This window comes from Heterocephalus glaber, unplaced genomic scaffold (genome assembly GCF_053883595.1).
Source record: "Heterocephalus glaber isolate CG9 unplaced genomic scaffold, H.glaber_assembly_v1.0 deba00001004, whole genome shotgun sequence".
NCBI lineage: Eukaryota > Metazoa > Chordata > Mammalia > Rodentia > Bathyergidae > Heterocephalus > Heterocephalus glaber.
Genome location: NW_028258179.1, coordinates 9,582,963 through 9,603,801, shown reverse-complemented (window position 1 = coordinate 9,603,801; position 20,839 = coordinate 9,582,963). Strand labels below are relative to the sequence as shown.

The 20,839-nt window shown below is 57.1% G+C and overlaps 1 protein-coding gene and 1 long non-coding RNA gene across 3 annotated transcripts in view; one reads left to right on the top strand and one right to left on the bottom strand.

Moving 5' to 3' along the window:
- Positions 1-20,839, top strand: part of Per2 (period circadian regulator 2) — a 40,484-nt gene that overhangs the window by 15,378 nt on the left and 4,267 nt on the right. For both annotated transcript variants that reach the window (XM_013066976.3, XM_004868407.4), the window contains exons 7-22: positions 4,051-4,102; positions 4,719-4,861; positions 6,329-6,407; positions 8,576-8,682; positions 9,090-9,243; positions 9,446-9,554; positions 10,243-10,368; positions 10,763-10,847; positions 11,699-11,861; positions 11,946-12,052; positions 12,844-13,008; positions 13,790-14,029; positions 16,683-17,452; positions 18,259-18,445; positions 19,127-19,319; positions 20,207-20,357. In XM_013066976.3, the coding sequence (XP_012922430.2) occupies positions 4,051-4,102; positions 4,719-4,861; positions 6,329-6,407; positions 8,576-8,682; positions 9,090-9,243; positions 9,446-9,554; positions 10,243-10,368; positions 10,763-10,847; positions 11,699-11,861; positions 11,946-12,052; positions 12,844-13,008; positions 13,790-14,029; positions 16,683-17,452; positions 18,259-18,445; positions 19,127-19,319; positions 20,207-20,357 (2,831 nt within the window). The remainder of the gene's footprint in view (positions 1-4,050; positions 4,103-4,718; positions 4,862-6,328; positions 6,408-8,575; positions 8,683-9,089; positions 9,244-9,445; positions 9,555-10,242; positions 10,369-10,762; positions 10,848-11,698; positions 11,862-11,945; positions 12,053-12,843; positions 13,009-13,789; positions 14,030-16,682; positions 17,453-18,258; positions 18,446-19,126; positions 19,320-20,206; positions 20,358-20,839) is intronic.
- LOC106008020 (uncharacterized) lies at positions 8,290-10,614 on the bottom strand. The gene is made up of 3 exons (XR_001182571.3): positions 10,483-10,614; positions 8,602-8,699; positions 8,290-8,407 (listed from the first exon to the last, which is right to left on the bottom strand). It is a non-coding gene; the product is annotated as an uncharacterized LOC106008020 (long non-coding RNA).

Sequence of the window (20,839 nt, the reverse complement as noted above, 5' to 3'; positions counted from 1 at the left end):
TCTCCTCAGAGTAAATTTAGAGAAAACAAAAGAGCCTCTTTGTAGATTTCAGAGGTAAGATTTCAAAAAGTGTTCAGCACTTGGTGAGGAATTGGCACCCTGGACACGCGGAGTGTGGGAAACGGCTGTCTCCGAGGTACCTGCTGCCTTTTGGCCTCAGCAGTGAAAGGGGCACGCACGGGACGTTCCACAGTGACTTCCGAGGGGCTCATCGCCTGGGGGGGTGGCAGCTGCTGGAGGCCAGGCTGTGGGTGCAAACCACCCACTTTCCAGGCACTGCAGACCCCAGCCTGTCTGTGCGCTGGGTGGCGCCTTCCCATGGCCTGGCCTGGACAGTGTCCACTGTCCCGTGCATCTCGTGTCCAGGCCTCCCTTCCCCGTCGCAGCTGGGCCGGTGTCCTCCCATCCCTGGAGCCAGCTTTGGACGTGGCTGCCTCCAGCCTCCCCTGCCTGCTGCCGACAGACCCAGCTCTCTGCTGTGCCACCTACTGCGGTTTATACACAGCTTGACCCCTTCCGAAACTCATGTTGACCTGGCCCTTGTGGCTCTACTGACGTAGGGCCGTGAAGAGGGGTTGGAGCCTTTCTCATGAGCCCAGCTCACTCTCCCACACTGGATCGGTACCGAGGAGTGGGTCACCGCAAAGCGAGGCTGACCCTGCATTGTCTCTTCCTGCCTTGGTGGGACCAGCACATGGCCCTCCCGTTGTGCCCGTGGACCTCCCAGCCTCCAGAACCATGCACTGAACAAGCCTAAAACAGGAAGAGACTCAGTACCAAGAGGCGGGCATTGGTATAGCAGCTCCTAACCGTGCGGAAGCAGTGCTGGCTGGATTGGTTCCTAGGTGACCTCTGGAAAAGCCTGAGACTGGGGGGCTCTGCCATGGGCTTGGGAGAGGACAGGAAGATGGGGGAGCTGGGAGCTCCTCCCGGAGCATCGATGGAAATGTGGGTACCGAAGGAGGAGCATCTCCAGAGAACGGGGGTGCCACGGCCAGGTTGATAGCCTGACTAGCCACGGCGGGGGGGCAGGGGCCCCAGTCGCCTGATGAGGGCCAGCAGGGGATCAAGGAATAAGATACAATGAACAAGAGATAAAGAATAAAGAGTGAACGATAGTTTATTACTTGGGGGGCGGGAATTGGTCTCAGCTCTCTCCTGGCGAAAGACCACCTGACCTTAGCTCTCCCGGCTGAGATGAGCTCAGGGTCAGTCAGGGTTTACGGCCATACAGCACAGCAGGGACGTGAGGGCGGATGCAGGGGACAGCAGACCTGATGCGCAATGAGCCAGGCTGTGGAAGGGAAGGGAGGAACTGTGTGTTCCGGTGACGGACGGCTCACAGGTGATAAGGCACCCGTGCTATCTGCAGGTCATAGCTAACGAGCCCCCCCCCCATGATCTTAGATAACATTGGATCTTGGAGAATGGCTGCACAGGGTCATAGCTCCTCAGCTGCAGGGTTTCCTTGCTACAGAGACATCACAGCCTCATTGATCACTGAGCCCTCAGTTGTGACCGTTGGCATAGGGAAGTCTGTCTCTGTACACCAGCCGAAAGGTCAATTAGCAACTCACACTTAGGCCTTGCAGTGACTCCTGATCTTAGTCAATAATGTCTATAGCCTGCTCAGTGCAGTTTCAAGCTGGTCTACACTGGGATAAAGCCATTGTTGTGGTAAAGTAGCTGGAACCTTGGCAGAACCTTGTTCATGCCTGGGGCTGGTGAAAGGTGGAGCTCAAGTGAGGAACTAGGATTCTGGTAGAAGAAATGCTCAGGCACTGTGCTTAGTTGAATGCAGTGAGATAGGCGAGGATGGGAAGAGAAAAGTTACCTTTCAAAGGGAAGCAGAGCAGAAGACCTTGGCCTGACCCTGCAGGGTAGATCAGAGGGCGTGGGCCGGGGATTTAGCTCAGTGGTTTCACTGCCTGCCCTGCAAGCACAAGGACCCAAGTTTGATCCCCAGTACCAAAACAAACAAACAAAACAAAACAAAAAAGAACAGTGGGCATGGCCAGCAGCCATTCACTAGAGTGGCTAAGTGGCTGGGAGAGAGCAGGTGCCGTCCACACACAGTGGCGAGGAGGCTTCCGAAAGCCTGTGAAGGCTGCTTGGGCATCACAGGCTCAGGGCAGAAGCAGCTCACCACTTGGAGCCACCTCACGCCCTGTCCGCACCCCAGCTCTCTGGCCACAGCTCTGGAATGGGAGCCCCATGCCTGGGCAGAGTCCACCTGGTGCTACATTTGCAGGAGGCATGGCTTCCTGCACTGAGACTTCAGAAGTTGTCGCGGGATCCCTCAGGCCCAGGCAGACCCTGCCTTGGGGCAGAGCTGCTAGTTCCCACTCAGACAGTGCCTGAGGGAGGTGTCACAGTGAGGCCACCATCGGTGTTGCCTGGGAAGCCATCCTGTGCAGCCCCAGCCTCTGAGCCCCGAGTGTGGACAGAGCCAGCAAAACCTTGGAGGTAGGGCAGCCTGAACGGGGGACCCAGCCGGCATCAGCGTCCAGAAGGTGGCACACAGAGGGCAGCAGGACCCTGCAGCCTGAGGCATGGCAAATGTGCTCTCGATTTCATGCATGTCTGGGCCTGTCCCCAGCCCTCTGCTCAGAGTGGGTGTGCCCCCCAGGCCACCCGCTGCTGTATTTGGGGGTAGAGAGTGATTTGACCTCACCAGCTCACAGATGGGCTTTGGGATTTTGAGTTGCCGCTGGAGCAAGTTCAGACTTGGGAGTGTGGGATGGAGCGGGTGCATTTGGCATGTGAGGACTTGGGTTTGGGTGGACAAGATGGGCGGGGCAGCTTGACTACAGCCTGTCCCCCCACTCCCGGCCTTGAGCTGAAATGCAGTGGGAGAGTGGCCTTTAAGAGGTGGCCGAGTCATCAGGAGCCATCACTGCCTTTCTGACAGGTGTGAGAGCGCTGTTGGGCCTGGATGAGTCACCTCCGGAGCTGGTTGTCTTAAAGCGGGACCCGTCCTGTCTGTCTCCGGAGTGTGCCTCTTGCCCCGTCCCTCCATGAGTTAACGTAGTGCAAAAGCCCTCGCCAGGCCCTGGCTCTGTGCCCTTGGACTTTGCAGCCTGAGACCTGGGAGCCAAAATAGACCTGGATTCTTTATAAGTCACAGTCTTGCCAAGCATGGCGATGCATGGCCATAATCCTAGCACTGAAGGAGGCTGCGACAGGAGAATCACCAGTTCAGGTTCCTCCTGGGAAACTTAGTGCAACCCTGTCTCAAAAAAAGGACTGAGTGTGCAGAGTGAGTGGGAGGACACGGGGATGGTCAGGCTGTGGCCTGGGAAGGACGTCGCTCTGTCTGTGCATTTACCTTGTGAGGGCCGACACCACCCCTAACCTCCACCCATGCTGACTCCCAGCGATCATGGTCTGAATAAAAGGAGCCTGGCGAATTCTCAGAGGCCTGGGTCCAGGCTGGGTCCTCATAATTGTCTACTTTTTTCTTGGTTTTTTTTCGAATAGAGGATGCCTTATGTGAATGATCAGTGTCTAAGATTCCTTTTTTAAAAATGTCTTCAAACTCTCGTGGGAACGTCCGTTCCTTCAGTACCGATGAGGTCGCCCAAGCGATCGCACTCAGGTTGTTACTAGACATTTTAAATTTTAAAGTAAGTTAATATTTTTCAAAGTACTGACACAAACTCAGATGCCCGGAGTTGTTTCTTTCATAACTGAATATCCCCAGAATAGGCAGCTTGAGGAGCTCAGGCTTCCTCTGAATATTGTGCATGTGGCTGGTGTGCCGCAGAGGGGAGCATTAGTGGTGTTTGCAGCAGCCTCATGTACCATGTCCAAGATGCTGAGCTCCTGGCTATAGCATTTCCCCTGCATACTCCAGTACACGGCATGCTTTGAGGCACATTTAACATAAGCAGTAACGGTGTAAGCTTCCTAATCCGGAGGACTCCAGGTGCCTGGTAAACAAGCGTCCCCACCACTGTCCAGCCTGCTTCTCGTCCATCTGGAGAAATGGAGTGCAGTGTCTGGGCGCAGCCATCCCAATGGGTGGGTGACTCGGGCCATTTCTTCCAGATTCCTTCGCTCAGGAATGCATGGAGGAGAAGTCTTTCTTCTGCCGTGTGAGGTGAGTCCAGCTCCCGAGAGCATGGTGCTGGCTCTGCATCCTGAGTCCCCACTGCCCCATCCCTGTGCAGACCCAGCAGGCGCAGCCCTGCGGTGACTGTGGAGACTCACTTCAGGAGTAGGTCTCAGACGTGCGCAGATGCACAGTGTGGCTGACTGGGCAGGTTGCCTGCTCCTCCCAGTGTCGCCCACAGAAACGTGTGCTGCCCACGATGCCCGGGGAGGGTGCACCCCACGGCCCGAGGCACGTGCAGCCTATGATCTGCATGTGTGTTTCCCTGGCCAGAGCCCCAGTTTTCCCAGTAGGCTCTTGGTGCAAAACATGGTGACTGGTTGGGTCTCCAGGGTGGTATTGGGAATGACCCTGGGCCAGTTCCTGGGCTGGAGACCCCACAGCAGGAGCAGGTTCCCTGGTCTAAATGCAGGTCATTCAAGAGATCTCCTGCAGGCCATGTGTGGACTCTGAGCCTTCTGTGTGCTGGGTCCAAATCACAGGGCCCAGGTCCAGGTGCCTGCTGCCTCCAGTGTGCCTGGGTCTCCCAGGGAGCTGTCCTTGGACAGCTGAGCAGGCTGAGCAGCAGGCGAGGACCGGCCCTCTGTTCCCTCCTACCGCACAGTGTCGGGAAGAACCACAAGAATGAGGTCTGCTACCAGCCGTTCCGCATGACACCCTACCTGGTCAAGGTGCAGGAGCCGCTGGGGGCCGAGAGCCAGCTGTGTTGCCTGCTGCTGGCGGAGAAGGTGCACTCCGGCTACGAGGGTAAGCCCAGGCCTCAGCGCGTGGGGCGCATGCGACCGCTGCACCCGGGCCTCACCCCAGCCCGGCGCAGGTCTCCGTCCTCCCTGAGCTCAGCGCACCCCCTTTGCATCCAGGACTCCCCGTGTAGGTGAAGGTGGCACCAGCCTCTCTCGGTTGTGGCCAGGCCATGCCAGGCCCCTCTCCCTTCCCCTGGCTGGTCTCCTTTTGTCTGCAGAGTGAGAGCAGTCCTGACGGCTCTGCCATCTTTGTCCCCTTGGCCTTGTGGGCCCTCTGACAGGCAGTGACACCACGGCCCCCTCCAGAGTCCAGCGCAGGCCCTTGGCCCCTGAGATACCAAGTGTGGCGCTCTCCTTCCCCTGTGCCTGTCCTGCCTTCCTCCTGGCTTTCTCTCTCGCTTCTTTTTTTTGGTATTGGGGATCGAACTCGGGTCCTTACGCTTTCGAGGCAGGTGGCGGAACCACTGAGCTAAATCCCCGACCCCCTTCTGGGTTTCTCTTCCTGCCGACCTGCTCTGGGTTCTATGGTAAGCCCGTGGGGGCACCATGTCCTCCACCCTGTCCCCTCTTCTTCCCATACTCACTGCAGCCTGGCCTGTGGCCCGAAACAGGATCCAAGCCCTCCTCTCCAAGCCCAGAGGACCCACAGTGCTAGGCACCCGCTTGGCATCCCGTGGTGCCTCGAGCTACCCCACGGTGACAGAGCAGTGCATGGCTCTGCTGCCAGGGCAGCTCCTTGGGTCACAAGACCCAGCCTCCCTGGGAGCAAGTTGAGGAGGAGCCCTGGGGTACCCTGGGTCAATGGAGCTGGCAGTGCCCCTCAGAAGCCAACAGCAATTCCCACAAAGCACTCTTCACAGTGACAGAAAAGTGTTTTGAAGCAAGCATATGGTTTTGTTTACCATGCCTGATGCATCCTGCTCATAGAGCATTCCCTTCCAAATACTCAGTAAGGATTTAGAGGGACCACCTAGACTTCAACAAGTTAGTCCCCCAAATTATCAGTCTCCAAGAATAAGAGACTTTGGAATTCAGTAGTTGAGGGACATTTCTGGATAGATGACTTACTATATGTAAATTATGCTGTCACCTTTGATGAGTCCCCTTAGAAACTGTGAAGTTCTCCAACACAGTGGCATTTGCTGAGAACTTTGAGCCTAAATTTGCACTCTAGTTTCACAATAAAGACACTGAAAGTGGCCAGCCAACACAGCTCTGCTGAGATAAGCCCGCGTGGCCCCATGGCCCTGTGGGCGTGAGGTCCTGGTGTGCGGGACTGATGAGAGCAGCAGGTTGGTGACTGGTGGTCAGGGCCTCGGTCTGCCCTGGCCCCTGGGCGGTGGGCTCGCTGCTTGAAGTCCACACTTCAGTTTCCATTGCTGCCAGTCCTGAAACCATGTGGTGATTTCTAGTGGGTGTAATACGACTACTTCTGAGGATCTGAAATTTGTGCAAAATTCTGTTCTTTCAGCCCCTCGAATTCCTCCAGAGAAGAGAATTTTCACAACTACACACACGCCGAATTGTTTGTTCCAGGATGTGGATGAAAGGTGAGTGGCGTCCCGCATGCACACACACACACACACACACACACACACACACGCACCCCTCTTGAGATCTACATGTGGACAGCGTGCCCAAGATGCTCTGAGTCTGCGCATGTCCTCAGTGGGTAGTTACTTTGTAATGACTCAGTGAGCCCCAGTGAGCTTTCGAGTCTAGACAGTCAGCTGTCTGGATCTCACTTACACAGTAGGCAGAAACCGCAGCATGCAGTTGTGTGCTAATAATGCTTAGCCAGTGGTGGACTGTGTGTGTGATGATGGTCCTTAAAGTTTGTGTTTTTTTTGGTACCGGGGATCAAACTCAGGACCTTGTGATTGTAAGGCAGGTGCCAGAGCCACTGAGCTAAATCCCCACCTCTCTTAAAGTTATTTTTAAATTTTTACTTTTACTACTGCATATTTGCAGTACATAATGATTACATTCATCATGGGGAACTGTACATGGACTTCACGCGTCTCGATTCTTTTGTTCATGATGGAGCTGAAAATCCCTATCACAAAGTGATGCCTTGGCCACTGTGAGGTTGTAGCGCGAGGAAATTCCTGTGATTGTGATATTGCTGGGGCCAGCAAACCTATTGCGCTTCCAGGCACGTGAAAGTGTGACTCGTACAGGTACATACGCTATGTAATACTCACTGGTAATGATAAACAGATATGCCACTGGGTTATGTAACACTACTACTATCATTATTTTATAGTGTACTCTTTTTACTTATTATTTTAAAAGTTGGCTATGGCTGAGCACACCTGTAACCCCAGCACTCTGGGAGGCTGAGGCAGGAGGGTCTCAAGTTTAAGCCCGGCCTGGGTAATGTACTGAGACCCCATCTCAAAAATTAAAAAGGGCTAGAGACGTGACACGCGTTAAAGTCCTGAGTTCAACCTGTAGTACATACATGCACACATGTACCCCACACACACACACACAACTCGGTAAGACATGAATGGTGTGAGTGGAGGTTTCTGGAAAGCTGGTAGTTGTTCTGATGAGCCTGTGCTCGTGGTCCTGTTTAAACTCATCCCAAAGAAGCGATGGTACAGAAGGGGCGGGTGCAGGGACCATGTCGGGATCTCCCCAGGGGCCTGTCTTCCAGCCTGCGCACCAGGGCCCCACCCCAGCTGGATTCAGAGATGCCCAGTTCTGCCCCCAAGTGCCTTCTCCCAGCTCCTCCTCCTTGGTTGCATGAAAACACGAAACCCAGTGGCTGTGGCAGTGCACGGGAAGCATGTTCTCAGGAAGCAGCTCAGGAAGTGGCCACACAGGACCAGCACCCTGGGCTTTCTGACGGGCCAGTCGCCTCCTTGCTGCTTGGAGGGCAGTCCTCCCTGTCATCTACACGAAGCCAGGCCCTGTCACCTGCAGCCCTGCTGGCTCAGGTGTCCTGTGGACCCACCTTGGAGAGGTGCTACAGAGAGTCTCCGGGTGAGGCTGCACCCCACCCTGCAGCATCAGGACCAGAGCAGAGCCTGGGAGCTGCATGGCAGGGCATCCTTCCACACAGAGGAAAAGTGGGAGGAAACCTCTGCAGGAGACCTGGGGATGCTGACCGGTGAGGGCTCCGTAAACAGGACCAGAGGCCCTGCAGTGGGCCTGTTCCAGTGACAGGGACCAGCTCAAGGGACGGGTGCCCCAGACGCAGTGTGAGCGCTTCGGAGAAGACCTGAGCCACGAAGCAAAGGCCCGGCCCCTCCTGGGGGAGCCAGCACAGAGGACTAGACAAGGTCACCCAAGTGACAGAAGGAGACTTCCTGAGTTGGACCCATGTGTGAGAGGGCTTTCCGGGCAGAGCCTGTTAAACAGCAGGCCACATGTGGCCAGACTGGTGGACTCCATGAGAAAAGAGATAGACCTTACGAAGAGAAGTGCAAAATCAACATGTGCTTTACTCCTGCAGGAGACCAGACCCAAGTGCAGCACGTGGGACAGGAGTACAGCCCGATTTGTGGCACAGCCTCTCCGGACCCTGGAATCCCCGTGGCTTCTGAATTCAAAGAGAAGCGGGATTTCTGTTCCTCCACAAAGCCCGACCTTTGGAGACACTGGAGTCTGCCCCCTGGGTCTGGGGCTCCCGGAAGTGGCCCTCTCGGCCAGCTGTCTGGCAGTGGTCTTCCAGAGTGCCCCCACTCACACATGTCCCCTTGCCTTGCAGGGCAGTCCCCCTCCTGGGCTACCTACCTCAGGACCTGATTGAGACGCCCGTGCTCGTGCAGCTGCACCCCAGCGACAGGCCCTTGATGCTGGCCATCCACAGAAAGAGTAGGTTCAGCTCCTTCCTGCAACGACGCATGTTCGTAGGAGTTAATGGCTGGGCGTGAGCAGGGGCGATGCCCTGCTCTGCGCCGAGTCCCAGTGCCCCAGCTGTGGACAGTCGAGAGAGGAGTGGGGTCCCTTGTGGCTGGATGTCCCGAGGTCTCGGGCTGTTTTACTGTCGGCTTCAGTGATGGGAGGGGACACCTGTTCAGTGGTGGCTGGGAAGGCACTGACCAGCCAGGGGAGAGAATGACGCAGGTCCCCACCAAGCCCAGCCCTAGACACAGGGACACGGGAAACCATCGCATGTCGTTAGGAGCCAGAGCAGGGCTGGAGCTGGTGCTCACACCCCTGAGCCTACCGTGACTCCTGGCCTGCTCTGCGGCCCTGACACGGGTTCCCACCATCCCCAGTCCTGCAGTCCAGTGGGCAGCCTTTTGACTATTCTCCTATCCGGTTCCGTGCCCGGAACGGGGAGTACATCACCCTGGACACCAGCTGGTCTAGCTTCGTCAACCCCTGGAGCCGGAAGATCTCCTTCATCATCGGGAGGCACAAAGTCAGGGTGTGAGTGTGCTCCCTGGGATCTGGCCTGGCCCCACTTTCCCAGCAGAGGGCAGAGGTGGAGCCCAGAGACCTGGCCCTGTGGGGGAGCTGGAGGGGACTCCTTACCTGGCCAGGGGGAGGTGCATGGGCGGGGCAGCTGGCGTGGGTGTTAAACCCGAGAGGCCGATGGGCCCTTGCAACAGGATGCATTGAAACCACCCAGGGCCCCTTTGAACGAGGACGTGTTCGCGGCGCCCCCCTGTGTGGAGGAGAAGGCCCTGCACCCCAGCGTCCAGGAGCTCACAGAGCAGATCCACCGGCTGCTGCTGCAGGTGGGTGGGTACCTGTGCCATCCCCACCCCGCTGCTGCCCTGGGGCCCACGTGCCCTGGTTGTGGATCTGCCATTCAGATGGCTCCAGACATCTTTCCTGGATGTCCCCGAGGGCCAGTGTGGGCACAGTCTCTGCTGCCCAAGACCCCCACACCCTTGAGCTTTTCCCAGCCCTGCAACCAGGCATCTGTCTGGGAGCCAGCAGCTGGAGGGAGCAGGACCCACACCCAGACCCAGCTCCACCCTGGCCCCGAGGTCCACTCAGGACCCTGCCTGGTGGAAGTGCAGCTTAACCAGAGGGCCAGGCGCTAGCACCAGGGCATGTAGAACATTGCCACCCAGAGAAACCAGTGCGGCACAGTTGGCACCACACTGGGCTGTCTTGGCTTCTTTAGAGACCACAGAGCCTAACAGTGCTGTGCCAGGTTTCTTTTATGAAACCCAGTAGAACTGGGTGGCCGCAGGTGTGTGCTGATGAGCAGGTTGGACTAATCTCGCTCAGCATCTCCTCAGCTGGACACTGGGGAGAGGCCAGAGGTCTTCCCTGGGGCCTGACCCTCGACTTAGGCCCAGCGCCCCCCCCAGGAAGTCTTGCTGTACAACCTCGGCCAGGCCACCAACCTCTGAATCGCTGGGGGAGGACGGCGCCGCGGTGCCACGTGTCCACTCACTGTCTGCTCTCCTGCAGCCCGTGCCCCACAGCGGCTCCAGTGGCTATGGGAGCCTGGGCAGCAATGGGTCCCACGAGCACCTCATGAGCCAGACTTCGTCCAGTGACAGCAACGGCCACGAGGAGTCCCACCGCCGCAGAGCCGTATGTCCCTTTCTGTCCTTGCCACCCCGCAGCCCCCAAGCCCGGCACCTGACAGGGTCGTTCCCTCGAGCGTTATGCTGTAATCTCCTTCGAGTTGAAGCAGCTCAGACTTACGGTTACACATCTGGAGGAAAGTATCTTTAAGGCGGGCAACACAAGCAGCCATGAAGATCTAAGTGGAGGCAGAAAAGAAAGCCTCCCGTGCTGCTTCGCTTCATTCCTGCTGATCTCCAGGGCTATCACCCAAGTCCTGCCCAGCTTGGCACCTGATTGGTCACTCAGATCTCCTGACCTCTGTGTAGCCAGAACGATCCCAGCCGTGCCGGGGCCCACTGGGGACAGATAGGAGGAGGCCTCCTAGGATGAATAACGTGCTGTTTTGTTTTTCTTCAAGGACATTTGTAAAAATGGTAACAAGACCAAAACCAAAAGTCAATTTGCCCATGAACTTGGAAAACAAAAGAGAAAACCTATTACAGGTAAAAGAAAAAAATCTCCGTTTCCTCCCCAGTATGTTAGTGCAGTGGAGAGGCAGCGGCGGGTCCAGGGCTCACTCGGGGCAGCGAGGCTGCCTCCTGGGTGTGTGGCATGCCTCTCCTTGCCCAGCAGAGGAGCGAGGGTGGCAGGGACTGTTGCCCATGGTCTGTGCAGGTGTGGCGCTGTGGCTCTGCCCCCACCCCGCCTGCCAAGTGTGCCCCAAGCTCCGGCCTTGGTGCTTGGCTCGCCCTCCGGCTTCCAGGGTGAGTAGCTGTGCCCTCACACTTAGCTCTTGCACACACTGGCACACGCATGTGCACACAGCTGTCTGCAGAGTTGCCTGCAACAGAAACTGCAGCTCTGGGCTCTGGGCCTGAGGGCTTTTGGGGCCACAGGCATGTGTTGTCCACGGTGGGGACAGGCCAGAGGCCGCAGCTTGGAACCCAGGTGGCCGTTAAGGTGTGAGCCTGCTGGCTGAGCGTTCTGCTTGAAAATGCGGCATGAGCCCCCTGGGACCTTGTCGGGCACCCAGTTCAGAGTTGTCTGCAGCCTGGCCTTTCCCCTCTGAGCCCTGACCCCTGGGGACAGCCTGGGCCCAGGGCCACCTGGCAGCAGAGAGAAGCAGGCCCGCTGGGCGCAGCTCCTCGGAGCTCCCTCTGCAGGGTGCCCTGGCACTCGAGGGTATCCGCCTCACACTAGAGAGCAGCCTGTCACTGTGTATGCACTCTCGGAAGCACATTCTGCATCCCTGGTCCTGCCGTTGGATAGAAGTGAAATGCTTCATGAACAGCATGCTCTTTGGAAGGAGGAGTATTAGATGAAAGAATCGTTGCGTCTTTTTTTTCTTTTCCAGAAATGCAAAGTGGTGCCCTGGCTCAGGTGAAGGCTGTGCCTGTCACGGTAAACGACAGCTCAGGGGCCAGCTTGCCCAAGTCCAGCTTCCCCGAGGAGCTGGCCTGCAAGGACCAGCCCACCTGCTCCTACCAGCAGATCAGCTGCCTGGACAGTGTCATCAGGTTCGCAGGGCACTTCCAGCCTTCCCCTTGACCTGAGGTGCCGTCCACACCTCTGACTGATCGAGGACCCCACCGTCCACACAGGTACTTGGAGAGCTGCAATGAGGCCGCCACCCTGAAGAGGAAGTGCGAGTTCCCTGCAAACATCCCGTCCCGAAAGGCCACAGTCAGCCGCGGGCTGCACGCCGGAGGTACCTTGTCTGCTCTGAGCGGTCCAGTGAGCTCACTTCCGCCCCAGGGGATCCCACGTCCACTTAAACCCTAAGACTCCCTCCTGTACTAATCAGATTGGCTCATGGATACAGAGTAAGACCGTCGGCTATTTTAAAAATGATCAAAGTGGCTCGAGAGTCAGCGACCTTTTACAAGCTGGAGGTCAGGGTAATTCTGGTCTTGGAGCACTGGGTGTTGAGAACAGGAATCCGTTCGGCCTGCTGGTGGTCTAGGGACACCTGAGCCCCACTCCTGTAGCTGTGCAGGTCTTGTGTTGTCACTGAGGGCAGGCCCCCAGCCTGTGAGAGGCAGCGTGCCACCGCCCCCCCCCGCCCCCGGTCAGGTGAATGCCCTGTGCTCTGTTGCGGGGCGCACAGGCAGGATCAGAAACAGGGCATCCCCTTGCTGAATGACACATGAGAGGTTGGACAGTCATGCACAGAGAAACAGAGAAGTAAATTGCTTGCTGACACTGCCCTGTATGGCCACTTCCTGTTTTCGGGAGAAGTCTCTTGCCGAAGACCACCGGGTGCCATGGGTCCAGACAGAGCCCCAGCTACCTGGCTGCTGTGCCCCAGTGGGGACTCGGGGTCTAAGTCAGAGACTGTTCTTGCCTCAGAATTCACTTCCCCAGCTTTCTCCAGGCCCAAGATCCACAGGGTGGGGACTGTAGCCCAGCATGGGGCTGCACAGCCACTTGCATTTCATTCCACAGCTGAGCAGTTTGTCCTGACCGCATGTCTGTCTGTTCCTACTCTCTCCCATAAAGAGGCCGCGTCACCCTCCAAGGTGAGCAGCCACGCAGAAGTGAGCGCCCACCTGAGCTCACTGGCACTGCCCAGCAAGGCTGAAAGCGTGGTGTCCCTCACCAGCCAGTGCAGTTACAGCAGCACCATCGTCCATGTTGGGGACAAAAAGCCACAGCCGGAGTTAGGTATGCTGGCAGGCTCCTTGGGGCTACTGGGAGAGATGCAATCTTATAAATAACGATGAGACGTTTCACTGCCATCTTAAACTTTCAAATTCAGCTAAGCTTTTCAGAGGATCCCACCACAACCCAGGAGGAGGGCTCCAGGAAATCCATCCCCTAAAATGCAGGGCGGAGTATGGCCTGCCCCTCGGCAGTGACAGCACTGGGACCCAGCCCCCCTCCTGTTGTCCCTGGATGGGCCCAGGGCCTGTCCTCCCCAGCCTCGCCTCCCGGGGAAGGACGGGCACCCATATGGGTCTTGGGAAGACTTGCAGCCCCAGGCATTCTTGGCTGTCTGCTGCTCTTCAGAATAGTCAGGAAAATGCACCTTGAATGTGTGCTTCACTAAGGAGAGCAGTTGAGGAGATGCACAGTGCCTGTCGGAGGTTCTGTCCCCAAGCCTCCTCTTCAGGACAGCCAGGGGCCCACCTGCCCTGCCCTGTCCAGCCCCATAGGCCATGTGGTCACAACTGCTACTGTCCGGCCCTGACCCTGCCTGTTTGTTCTGGGTGCCACGGTCAGCCTGGCAAAGTCTCCTCCGCGTCCATTTGCTAAGAAGGCTGAGTCCTGAGCCCCAGGGGCTGGGATTTCCTGGCTGTGTTCTTGGCCTTTTACTCAGTGTCCTCAGGAAGCCAGAGGAAGGCTGGGTCCCTCCTCACGCCATGGGCATTAGAGTCACTCTGAGCCAATGACCTGTGCTGTCCATAAACAGTGGTGACAGCAAGAGGTGTCTTTCTCGTTACAGAAACAGTGGAGGACGCCGCCAGCGGGCCTGAGTCCCTGGACTTCCTGCCGGGCGGCCCCAGCCAGGAGAAGGGGCCCCTGCAGAAGCTGGGCCTCACCAAGGAGGTGCTGGCCTCGCACACCCAGAAGGAGGAGCAGAGCTTCCTGCAGAAGTTCCGGGAGGAACGGCGGCTGGGCGTCCTGCAGGCCCACTGCCAGCACTACCTTCAGGAGAGATCCAGGGGACAGTCGAGCAAGTGTGGTGAGCGGTGACCCCAAACTGAATGAGGGAGTCAAAAGCATTTTTCTTGACAGTACTGAGTCCAGCTGGTCTCAGAACCACCACATCCCCAGCTCAGAAATGTCCATGTGTCACACAGCCCTCCGTGAGGCAGGTTGATTCTGTACAGCTGTGCAGCCTGGGGACGTTTCAAGGACAGATCCTCTTGCCCCCGAGGGAATGGGCTGTGAAAGGGCACAGTCCCAGGCCAGCCCACAGACTGCCAATCAGGGCAATTGCTGGGCTGCCTCACCTTCCTTGCTGGGAAACTTCATGGGGGGGACCCCACCTGCCACCAGACAGGACCCCGGGAGAAGCAGCCTGTTCAGCCGTAAAGGAACGAGCATGGTGCTGGTGGGCAGCTTGTCAGAATCCCTGGAGGACGGAGGGAGCAAGCTCTGCCCTTGTCCTTGGCCAGGCTGGCCCCAGGCCCGCGCTGCAGACCCCAGTGGGTGGCAGACCCCACGGTGCATGAAGGTGCCCTTCAGGACAGAAGCCTGCAGTGCTCGAAGTTAAGGGGTGAACTAACATAGCCTACTTCTTCACCCGCCTTCTGATCCCAGAGCCTCACCCCAGCCACTTGCCAGTACCCCACAGGCAGGGCCCGGGCTGTGACCGCCCCTGGCTCCTGCCAGTACCTCACTACCAGCCGCACCCCGTGGACAGGACACGGCCCCTGACCCAGCCTCCCACCTGCACCCCTAGACGGGGCTGCACTGGCCAGAGATGCCATTCCCCTCTCGGCTCAGCGCAGAACCAGTGAGCCCGGGGTTACCACCAGGACCTCCTCCCCTGGCTCCTGGGCAGACACCCAGGGAACACCTATGAGCCACGAGGTTAGAGGAGCTGCACCTCCTTAAGGTTCCACCTTTTCCTTTCCTGTTGTTTTTGTTCTGGGTGCTGGGGATTGAACCTAGGGCCTTGAGCATGCTGAGCACACACTGCCACAGAGCTACAACAGGGTTAGGTCTCTTCTCATCTTTTTCCTTCTTCCCCACTCAAGGCTACTGACAGCCCCTGAGAACCTTTGTGGCAGTGGGAAAAGGACCCGCTCCCCAGTCCCGAGCACCCCGTGTGCTCAGTGCAGTGCAGTCGCAGCCGGACACCCCGTGGTGTGTGCACAGCTGCTTGGGGCATCTCGCCCAGACCTGGATGCGATAACCTAGACACCCAGTACTGTAGCAACAGCTCCCTCCAGGGACAGATTTCCAGTAGGAAACTGCCAAACAGGCTGAACCTCAACACCCCACTCATATATTAGCTATTCTGGTCTTAGTCAGTTTGTCATCCCAGGGACAAGATACACAACACCCACAACGTAAAGGGGGAGAGGTTTAGGCTTCAGTCCATGGTTGGTGGGCTCCAAGGCTGGACCAAGATGGCAGAGGGGCCTGGACAGAGGAAAAGCTGCCAGGAAGAAGGGAGAAGGGAGGAGTTGGGGACAAGAATACACCTTTCCAGGTCACGTCCCAGGGACCACCTCCATGCAGGCCCCTCCTTCTAACAGCACATTCAGCTGCGGCACTCAGAGGATGAATCCGTGAGCACAGAACCCCAGAATCCAGTCACCTTCCATACACGTGAGATTTTGGGGGGCCATTTCAGCCCTAAATCATAACAGTTGGGCTACCTGTTTGCCTTCAGCTGTAACAGAGGTGCAGAACCCCTCAGCCCTGTGGACAGGAGAATCCCACATAGCTTCTGCCCAAGGCTCCAGTTACTCTGCCTGAAGTGAGAGAGAAACAAGTTCCAGGGATCCTCCAGGGGTCCTGAGGACGCACCCAGAGTCCTTTCCATTAGGGTTCAGTCCCACATCGTCCTGGAGAAAGCCTGATCTCAGCAGCACCTGCCATCAGAGAGGGAGAATGTGGTTCTGAGGGCAAATGTGACTGTCAGTCAGCTTTCCATCACTGTGACAAAATCCCTAAGATCCAGTTTATAAGGAGGAAAGATCTATTTTGGCTCATGGTTTCTGTTCCTTATCTCTGTTGCTTTGAGCCTGGGGTGAGGCAGAACATCGTGGTGGAGTACATGTTGGAGATGCTGCTCATATCATGGCAGGCAGGGAGCAAAGTGAGAGAGGAAGGAAGGGGTGGGGTCCCATATCCCAGGCCACGGCCCCAGTGACCTCACTTCCTCCCACTAGGCCCACCCCCTAAAGGTTCTGCCCAGACTGAGGACCAAGCCTCCAACACATAGACCTTTGGGGGAAACTTGGGATCCACAATGGATTCATCCTCTGAGCTTTGGCTCCTGCTCAGGCTTTGACAGTGAAGCCAGAAAGCCCTCTTTAAGGAGCAGCAGTGATCAAACGTGTAAAGTTGAAAAATAAGGACATTAGATGAGGTCTGTGGTTCTGTTTTCCAGGTTTCAGAAACCAAAATTTTTGTCCAAGTCTTGGGGAACAGCAGAGACTCACCAGCTTCTAACTGTCTTTATTTTTATTTTGGACAAATAGAGCCCTTTTAGTACCACTTATCTTTAAAGAAAACCACAGTCATGCCAGAAAGAAGGGAGGTGATCCTGCAATTAAAAGTGGTCCTAGGTTTGCACAGTCCTGGGAGTCTCTGAGAGTTGATGTAAAGGATCCACATACATTTTTAATTTTGACTCTAGTGTTTTCTCCACATTTCAGTGGCTCCTGGACTAAGAAATGCTTCTGGAATGGATTCATCTTGGAAAAAAACTAGCAAAAATAGAAAACTGAAGTCCAAACGGGCAAAACCTCGGGACTCCTCTGAGAGCACGGGGTCTGGGGGGCCCCCGCCCCACCGACCCTCCTTCGTGGGCCTGAATGCCACTGCCTGGTCACCCTCGGACACGTCTCAGTCCAGCTGCCCCACGCTGCCCTTCCCTGCCCCTGTGGCCTCTTACTCCCTGCCCGTGTTCCCAGCACCAGGAATAGTGTCGGCGCCAGGGGCCGTGGCACCACCACCAGCCGTGCCTCATGCCAGTTTTGCGGTGCCCGCCGTGGCCATGGGCACCCAGCCCGAGTTTGCAATGCAGCCCCTGCCTTTCACTGCCCCCGTGGCCCCTGTCATGGCCTTCGTGCTCCCCAGCTACCCCTTCCCGGCCACTTCGAGCCTGCCCCAGGCCATCTTTCCAGGCCAGCCCACACCTGCCTCCGAGATGGCCCCTGCCTCCCAGCCTGAGTTCCCCAGTCGGACCTCACTCCCCCAGCAGCTGTGCTCCCGCCCGGCCAATCCTGCCACCCCACTGTCAGTCACGGTGGCCACAGGCAGGGCATCTCCGCCCCTCTTCCAGTCCCGAGGCAGCTCGCCCCTGCAGCTCAACCTGCTGCAGCTGGAGGAGGCACCTGAGGGCAGCACGGGGGCCACGGGGACAGTGACAGCTGGGCCGGACTGCACACCTGCTCGAGACCGGCAGCCCAAGGCGCCTCCAACAGTAAGGATTCCCGGGGATCCTTCCCTGAGGCGGGCGCAGATGCGGGCCTCTGGGTGTGCCTGAGGTTCCTACCAACCGAACTGTGCTGGACGTTAGTGTTTCCCAGCTGCTCAGCCCTGTCAGAGTTGACTGTCAGCTTTCACAGCTGGGGACCAGAGCGCAGGGTGATAGGCTGCCTGTGTCCACGCAGAGTCCTGACAGTAGCGCATGACTTGAGAGGGTTTATGGGTCTCCGGTGTTTAAATGAGTCTTCTAGCAAAAAACACCAAGTCAGGTTCCAGCCGCATCCTTCTTGAAGTGAAGTGCCAGAGAAAGCCTGGCTCCAAGGGAGGCAGGGAAGGGCGGAGCAGTGTGGCCACAGGGTCGGTGCCCCAGAGCCTTGGGCGCCCTGGCCTGCACTCTGCTCTGTCAGTGTTTCCCAGGGAGCTCTGTGCCATCGAGGCAGCCAAGTATAAACACACACCGGGTCTCTGGGATGTCTCCGCCCTCTGGAGTCCTGTTTCTGAGGTCGAGGGCCAGGGGTGCGCCAGCCTCACTCCTAAGGTGCCAGGCCTCGGCCACCGTGACAAGTGGCCGTGTAGACAGCCTTCCCTTGCTCCAGGCCCGCTGTCCGTGAAACCATGGACTTAGGCTCTTCGCGGGAGCCCAAGCCCGAGGCCTGCTGGGACTGTCCCCAACTCCTACTCGATTAGGTGGCATCAGCGAGACCCTCACTGGTCCCACATACCCCGACTTCCTCTGCCTCACTGTGTGTGCCCTGTTGGGACCGAGCCCCCACAAACTGCTGTCTTCTCCCTGTGCCATAGCACGACGAACCCTCAGACGCTCAGAACAGCGACGCCCTGTCCGCATCCAGCGATCTGCTCAACCTCCTGCTGAACGAGGACCTCTGCTCAGCCACCGGGTCAGCCCTGTCTGGGAGCGGGGCCTCTGCCACCTCGGATTCCCTGGGCTCCAGCTCACTGGGCTGTGACGCGTCCCGAAGTGGGGCAGGTACGGTGGTCCTGGACATGGGTTGGCACCAGAATCATAGGCCAGCGTCTGTGCATGGGGCACATCGCCCTGCCACCCCTCAGTGGTACACACATCCTAGGATGTGCAGGGCCTGCCAGCAGAATTCCACATCTTACCTGTTCACTTCCGGTTTCAGTGTCACTGCTGGCCTCGCCCCTGGCAGCCCTGCTCCTGGGCAGCAGTGTCCTCCTAAGTTAGCTGGGCTTGTGCAAACGTTTGCCCGCTGGTACACCTTACCATCACCTCACAGGTGACAGTCACTCACGCTGTGCTTAGACCTAAGCCCCGTTTTCTGGGCTCCAGGCCTGTGCCCAGCCCCAAGGGGCACTGCGGCTGCTGCTCACTTAGGACTGCGCCTCTCCATGGGCTTCAGACACAGCCCTGTCCCAGAGCTGCAGATGGCATGAGCTCGGGAAGCAAGGCAGAGCTCTGATTCTGCCACCCCAGCTCAGGGGCCCCAGGCAAGAACCCCTCCCCAGGGCCAGGGCTCCATGTTCAAGTCATGGGCTCCTTCAAGCATTGGAAAGAAAGGGAAGATCCACCTGCACAGGCCCCATTACCCAGCAAACCCCAGCTCACCAAGTAGTGACTGCACAAGCACGCATGCAGGGCTCATTCCATACGTCACTGTTCTGACCTGCCACATTCCTGTTTCCATAGGCAGCAGTGACACGAGTCATACCAGCAAATACTTCGGAAGCATTGACTCCTCAGAGAATAACCACAAAGCAAAACTGAACACAGACATGGAGGAGAGCGGGCATTTCATCAAGTACGTCCTGCAAGACCCCATCTGGCTGCTGATGGCAGAGGCCGACGACAGTGTCAGGATGACATACCAGCTGCCCTCCCGGTAACCACTCAGGCGTCTGCTGGGACCCTGGAAGGGCTGGGTGAAGGAGTCCCCAGAGCAGGAGGTCGTCCTTAGGATGAGCAGGCACCCCGGGAAGCCCTGTTGTGCACAGACTCGGCGGGTGTGAGGAGGAGAAGCGAGGCTCCCCCGTGACCCACAGAGTGGCCAAGTGAGCTGCAGCAGCCACTGCCCGGTGCCAAGCCTGACTTCTGTGCTCTGCTTGGCGATGGATGTCTGTCCCTCTGCCTGCCTGAGAGTTGAAGACCCCAGTCTCCCCTGCCCTTGCTGAGGACCCTGTGCACCCTCACAGCAGAGGCTGTGAGGCAGGGAAAGCAGAAGGCCAGGATTAACTCCGAGCAAGGCCATGGGGCTTCTGGTCAATCAGGGGAGACTCAGGTCTCCCTCTGGGCAGCTGCAGTACAGGCCAGTGTCGGCTGGGCCAGGTGTGGGTGCTCAGCGTTGTTCGCTTTAACCAGCAGGGCTGATACCCAGCAGCACATCAAAGGAAAACTGAAATCTTGACCCAAATTATCATTTTAATAGAAAGACTATAGGTAGTTGCTGAGGAGATCAAGTTACTTTAAGCAAGGCAGATACTCATGTGTGGTGGAGCCGGCCTGGATCCCCAGCACTCAGAGGCTGAGGCAAAAGGATCGATGCAAGTTCAAGGCTAGCCCGGGCTCCACAGTGAGTTCGAGGCCACCAGCACTGCAGAGTGAGACCCTGTCTCAGAAATAAATAAATGGGTAAATGAGCAAGATAATTTGTCTTAAACAAAAGGAAGTTTGCATTAAACCAAAGCTTCCACGACTGTGTTATAATGTTGAAATTTCAAGTAAGTAGAAAACAGGTCAGTGTGAAGCTCACCTACCCTAAATGTCCCCCAGGGATCTGGAGACGGTCTTGCAGGAGGACAGAGAGAAGCTCCAGCTGCTGCAGAAGTCCCAGCCCCGGTTCACGGAGGCCCAGAGGCGGGAGCTGTGTGAGGTGCACGCATGGGTGCAGACGGGCGGCCTGCCCGCGGCCATTGACGTGGCGGTGAGCTCCGGTGTCTACCGTACTGTCGTCACAGCAGCTCTGGAGATTGAAATGTCTTAATGTTTATTTTCTTTAGTTTTTCTTTGTTTGTCTTTGGTTTTTGTTTTTGTTTTTGTTTTTTTTGGTACCGGGGATCGAACTCGGGTCCTTGCGCTTGCAAGGCAGGCGGCAGAACCACTGAGCTAAATCCCCGGCCCCTTTGGTTTTTGTTTTGTTTTTTGGTTTTGGGGTTTTGGATTTTTTTGGTACCAGGGATCGAACTCAGGTTCTTGCGCTTGCAAGGCAGGTGACGGAACCACTGAGCTAAATCCCTGACCCTTAATGTTTATTTTTAAAAAGAAAAAGGCTCTGCAAGTTTGTTAAGTCCACTGCAGGGAACGTCCTTCCAGCATCTGGAAGGTCTGCATACCTGGGCTTGCGGAAATTTGAGGCTCTCCCCCTTTCTTCAGTTCAGTTTTCTGTTTAACAAAACCAAATCCCTT